This window comes from Zootoca vivipara, chromosome 15 (genome assembly GCF_963506605.1).
Source record: "Zootoca vivipara chromosome 15, rZooViv1.1, whole genome shotgun sequence".
Lineage (NCBI taxonomy): Eukaryota > Metazoa > Chordata > Lepidosauria > Squamata > Lacertidae > Zootoca > Zootoca vivipara.
In genome coordinates this window covers 40,235,757-40,242,074 of record NC_083290.1, presented here as the reverse complement: position 1 = coordinate 40,242,074, position 6,318 = coordinate 40,235,757, and the positions used below count along the sequence as shown (strand labels likewise).

Sequence of the window (6,318 nt, the reverse complement as noted above, 5' to 3'; positions counted from 1 at the left end):
AGAAGAGAACATTTGGCAAATAGGCAGAAAAAAAATACTTAAAATTATTAAATAATTGGCTATCTATCTGTCCTTTCACTCCATTCCATGGTAGAGTCACTATACCCTCTTAAAATTGTGGGTATATGAATTCCATCCAAATAGAATGCCAACTACAATGAAGAAAGTCAATTACTACAGTTGCGATCCCAGTTGTCATTCTACCAGAGTGCACATATTAGCTAAGGTGCTGGCATAAGAAGCCCAAAGAGCCAATGTTGCCGCATAGTCACAGAAATCCATCACAGAGTGTGCCCATCTTAGGTTAAAGCCAACTTCCTGCACACAAAAGTGGACATTGGTCTGACAGATTTGGGTAAAGGTTATTGCATGACAAAGTCAGTCTACTGTCAATCAACAGAGAGGGAAGGAACTGTTCTCAGCATTCAAGTGTCATGGTGCCAAGGTGCAGAAAGATAATAATAATTAATACTCTTCAGTTCCCCTCCCCTGCAACCCCCCTATGAAGCTGTGGGGCCCCAGTTCCTGTGGAGCTGCCTGCCTTTGAGGCAGCAACAAATATTCCTGCCAAAATATACTGTATAAACATGAACCAGAACATCCACCTGATACAAATGGACTCCAATGAAACAAAGTTGTTAACTGGTTCCTGCAGATCTAAAATTGACACATGAGGCATTAAGCAGTGGCCGCCAATAGAAGCTTTATGTGTTTTCTTCTCAAATTCTTAATTTCAGCAAAAATAAAAATGCTTGTTTGGTTTTTGTTTTGTTTTTAAATTAAGACTACATTTAAATCCTTTATTTATCAAGGCACTTTAAAAAGGACTTCATACAACATTTTCCTTCCTTGCATTCTGAGGAGATTTTAAAGCACATTCCTAAATGCATTGAGGAAGTAGGACAAAAATACAGGGAGGAAAGTTCATAAAGTCCTCTGCTTGATAATTCATTTGAAATAGGTCAGAAAAGCCATGGGATTTTGCACTGAAGCCCCCCAGCCACAACCCTAGGCAAAACCAGGATGTTTTAAGTACTTGGTTTCTCAGCCCGGGTTAGAGTCTAATAAAATACAGCCTTATTCACCTCCCCCCTTGACATCAAGGGTGTTGCGGAAGTAATGCCTGTGAGGCCAACAACTTTGAACCAGCATAAAATAGCTAGAGGCTAAAAGACAGGCCTAAATGCCTTCATCATTGCTGTTTATTCCAACCTCATCTCAGACTTGAACAAGCCCCTTTCGGGACTGAACTATTGAAAATAACCACAGTCTCTTTCCTGATTGCTGTAATTTAATTAAATAACCTTTCACACTGGGCAAACCCAAAAGCAAAAAGGCTCATTAATCTTTCTAGTGATTAGAGACACCTCAAGAGCTTCGAACATTTACCTCTCCTTCCCAGCAGCAGAAATGGATTTAGGAGGATCATGGTTCATACCTCACATTCCCTGGAGCCAGAAATGGTATACGTGCAGGGTCCAGATCCATTAACCGATACATCCATGGTCTCGGAATTTGTCGGCTTGTAGTCCACATAATACTCCTGTAAAGGGGAGTTCATTTGCCTTTCAGACTCTCGAGCTTTTTTCCGGCGCCTCTTCATAAGAGAGTGTTGCTGGAGCTGTTTCATGCTGGCTGGGTAGCGCTTCCATGAGACGTAGATGACCAACAAAATCATAGCCACCGATAGAAAGAGGGCCACACTTCCAGCAATAATCTTGTGAAATGAAACATGCTCATACTCTGGCTCTGGTCCAGATGTTGGGAAATCTGGAGAAGGATTTGCCGTAAAAGAGGTTGGCTGATAGTCTTCCAGTTTGGGAAGAGTAGGCTTTGGAACAAATATGGGCCTCTGCTGAGTTTTAGGGGCCTGGTAGGGCTTTTCAGTCACCACGACTGGGATTTCAGCACAAATGTTGTAGGTTTCTACAGCATCACTCACTTTTTCACCCTGGATATGCTTTGGGCCTGCACAAATCATGGTACTTTCCTTGTTTCCTTTGAAGTTTTTAAGCCAATTAAATAGAGGGCAAATGCTCCGAGTACATTCCCACATATTTCCAGAGAGAGTGATGGATATTAAAGAAATCCAGGCATTGACAGTCTCCTGAGAGATGTTGGTGAGTTTGTTGGAATCCAGATTGAGTTTCTGCAAGTTGGGCAGGCATTGGAACGTCCCGGGTTCAATCCCTGCAATGTCATTCCCTGATAAATCCAAGTTGTGTAAGGAACTCCAAGTCCACGTTAAACCTTGACTGATGGATCTGATCCTATTCCATTGCAAGTAGATTGAGCGGAGGTTGAAGAGACGTGGAAAGTGAGCAAAGTTGATCTTAGAAAACTGGTTGTGCTCCAAGTGGAGCTCCGTTAGCTTCAAGAGGCCAGCAAAAGCATTGCGGGATAAACTCCGTAGGCGATTGTAGCCCAAATCCAGAAAATCGAGATTGCGACAATCTTGGAAAACTCGAATTGGAACGGATTTCAATGAGTTTGAACGTAAGTGCAAGATCAAGAGCTTGCGGAGACCTTTAAACTGCTCAGACTGCAGTGCTTGCAGCTTGTTGTATGACAGGTCCAGATTGCGGAGGTTGGGGACTGGGTGAAATGTATTGTTTTGCAGGTGGGTAATTTTGTTGGAGCTCAGAATTAATTCCTTCAGCCTACGGATGCCCTGGAAGGCATCCTCATCTACAGAACTGATGTAATTATGGTCAAGGTATAGCCATATGAGTTGGTGAAGACCCGCAAACTGATTTGGCTTAAGCTTCTGGATGCTGTTGTACCTCAGCGATAAGCCTTGAGACCCTCCGGAAATGTTGTGAGGGATGTCTCTGAACGCATGAGATTCGCAGTACACAATTTTGCCATCACATCTGCAGTTCTTGGGGCAAGCTCGCTGAGCCCCGGTGAGCGTCACAAACAGCACTGTAGGGAGGAGCACCAACACTGCACTCATGCCTCTCAGCTGCTTGATTACATGGAAACCTGCAATATTAAGAAGATGACAAACATACATTGTAAAACCAAATAAACCAGCAGCTCCAGATTCATCAGTGGGACCTTCTAATAACACAGAGCAAGTCTAGCCTCCTTACCGATTCTTTCCCTATTTGTTTTGCCTGGAGATGCTTGCTCTTCTATCCCTTCTTCCGTTGCTTCTTCCTTCTGCTCTTTCCAGTTCATATATACCACCACACTATTCAGTTACCTTGGTTTGATTTATGACCTTTGAGGAGGAATTCAGCCCTCCCCACTTCCACCTGTTTTTGACTCATCCCCATGTGCACCAGCAAGCCACATCTAACCAGAACATCCTTATTCCTAGGATGCTGGGATTTTCACAATAAACATATTTGTCAAGTCACTGTGATATAGCTTTTGGAAGGAAAATGACTGGCTCTAGGGCTGTTAAGAGTTTCTGAACAACAAGCAAAAGGTTTCTTAATAAAACAACTTGCTAGTACAGGTCCCATTGACCCCTTAAGAATTAGCAACCCAAATTTACAACTGATCCTTATAGCATAGCAAACTAGTCGTGATCAAAACTATGCATATATATATATATATATATATATATATATATATATTCTTCCAACATAGTGCAAGGTAGCATTCTTTCATGTGAGCTAAAAAATAATTCAAGCATGCAGAAAGGTAGACTGGCGTGCATGCCTGGTGTGTCATATATTGTGCATTAGGAAGTCTCAAGAGATAGCATCCTAATAAATAAAGGGCTTCCTAATAATCGTAACACACTTGTGTATCTGTCTTCATATATCATTGCTTATATAGTGATAACTATCACCTACAGGTATGTTTTAATGCACAGCGGCATGGGTTTATTTTAGTGTATGTGTGTATATATGACAGATGTTTGCAGAATAATATTCATTTAGCTCGATGTGAATGGCATACTCCTAGCAGCAACAGAGCAAAACTGAGTCAGATATGCATCAGATTCTATCCAGTTTTAATATTTTACATTCCACATGCCGGCAACTTATTGTACTGTAACACTTCAGTGTGCATGCAGCCCACATCACATAGTCCATGTTTTCTGAATAACTATGAGGGTCTTGAATGCATGTATATTCACAAAGTGTGTGTGTGGTGAAGTCGGGAGCAGAAAGACTTTTTCAGACCTTGCAATAATCTTTGAGCCAGTGTTCTTTCCAGAGTTGTAATCTTTCTGATGATTCAACTGCTTTTTTTCATCAGGAGAATTTTTGAGAAAGAGCTATTGTCTTCTCAATAATAAATAGTTTATGATGATGATGATGATGGAGGTGAGTGGGAAAGAGAGGGGGGGAAACGGAGAGGACAGAGAGGAAGAACATATAGTTATTTTCTCTGATGTCCCTGGTTGAAATCAAGAGATACTGGGTGTGTGTGTGTGTGTTAGAGCAAGGAAGTATTCCTAATCCAAAAATCTTTTGACTCTTGCTTCTAATCTATCACTTCAATGGCAAGGCTTTTTCATTTAAATTCTCATATTTTCTTTTTGCCCTAAGACAGGAACAGCAGTCAAATAGAAATCCTTTTTGGCTTACAGATGGAGGGGGAAATGTAACCTGTCACAATTGGAGGGGGTGGGGAAAGAGCAGCTATCAAATGACTGCTGGAGATCTAAGCATATATTTTGAGAGGAGTGCCCCCCCCCATACAAACTCAGCCCTCCTGAACGCAGGTCTACAGCAAAATACCTCTTCCTCACTTTGCCTTTCTAGTGCATTTAGCAAAGGGGCTCAAATTCAGATGTCCCCCAGAAAAGCTTGCTAAATATTAAGCCCTGCAAATCCTGGATGGGGATGCAACATGCATTTGTCTACTTATGTGTGGACAGGGAAGCAAAAGAGAAGCAGAGCTGGGGCAGGAGCGGGGGTGGAGGTGGGGTGGGGGTGGGAGAGCAAAATCACTCCAGGATGTATGTGTATCAATTAAGTAAGAACATGCACCGAGAGATTAATCACAAAACGAGACAATGCAGGGACAGAAACGGAGCAGGGCAGGAAGGGACAAAACACAGAAGCTAAAAATATAATAGCAAGTGAGTCACCTGGCAAAATAAAGCACGAGCGATGCCGTGACACAAACACGTTATATATATCTACATCTCTTTATGCAGCTGTCCTACAGATAGTGAAAAGTTCACTTACCCATCCTTTTGTCATCGGCAACTGTGTCCCCCTTTCTTTCCAGCTGTTTTGCTTCTTGTTGGCGAAGATGGTTTCGCCCCTTCTTCCTTTTCTCCCCCCCTTCCAAGCCGGTCTCTTTCCTTTAAACCATCACAATGTTCATGTCACACACAAGCCCAGCTGCCACCTACTTCACCGCCATCCGGCGTGAATGCCAGGAACCTACACAAAGTTCCCGAGAGAGGGGGAGGAGGGGGACGAAAAAGAATTTAGGGGAGATGGGGGGAGGGTTAGGGAATGGGGATGATGGGGGGTTGGGGAGGGGGATACAGGACTGGAGGGTGGGGTATGAGTGATGGGGCAGGAAGAGGAATGGAGCGGTGGGGGGGGGCAGGTTTGTTAACCTCTCAGAGCCACGGAGCAAGGCAGGAGGAGAGCCATGAGCATCGATGGGGAAGCTTCAGTGCCGGAGCGACGCGGACCACGGAGGTAAAGCAACTTCTCGAGGAGAAAGAAGGGCAGGAAGCTTTGCTCGGCTCCGAGCAGCCCTCTTCAGGCAGCTGCCCCCTGCCATCCCCAGGCACAGCAATCCATCCTCTGGCAGGTCCCCGGCGATGGGCGACGATGCTGCCACCAGGCCTCCAGAGCTGTAGAAGTCAACACCCCCCCTCCTCCACCAGACCTGCCACCCGCTTTTACTCAAAGCTGAGCCGGTTAGTTTTCTCCATTTAGCCGGTCAGGTTGAAAGTGTTCCCTCTTTTTGTTGTTGTTGTTGGGCTTTTTTTGTTTTTTTGTTAGCTGTGCTGGAAGAGAGAGGCTGCTCTCCTGCACTCATTCAGAAGGCTTTTCAGACAGCGAGGATGCTCAGGAGCTTGTTGGTGCTAATGTTCTAGTTTGCGATACACTGAGTGCCCTCCACTGGAGAAAACAGATCACATATTAAAGGCACGAACAAGTGAGGCTGTCATTGCTATGCAGACTTCCTTCTTTCAGGAAGGGAATTAAAGACACAGGCGTGCTATTTCAACGCCGCCCCCCCCCGCGCTCCTTTCTGCACCGGCTCCCCTCCCTCCCCACACATCCACACACTTCAGCACCTCTGGACCTTTTCCAGTTTATTACTAAATGTGTGGTGCCGCCGATTTGTTTGCATTGGCTGGAAACAGGTTCAAAATGACTCAGA

General features: G+C 44.3%; 1 protein-coding gene across 1 annotated transcript; it reads right to left on the bottom strand.

Moving 5' to 3' along the window:
* Positions 1–1,395: 1,395 nt before the first annotated feature.
* LRRTM4 (leucine rich repeat transmembrane neuronal 4) lies at positions 1,396–5,277 on the bottom strand. Its single transcript, XM_035139892.2, has 2 exons — positions 5,157–5,277; positions 1,396–2,985 (listed from the first exon to the last, which is right to left on the bottom strand). The coding sequence occupies exons 1-2, from the start codon at positions 5,158–5,160 to the stop codon at positions 1,433–1,435; spliced, it is 1,557 nt and encodes a 518-aa protein (XP_034995783.2). The 5' UTR covers positions 5,161–5,277; the 3' UTR covers positions 1,396–1,432.
* Positions 5,278–6,318: the final 1,041 nt, after the last annotated feature.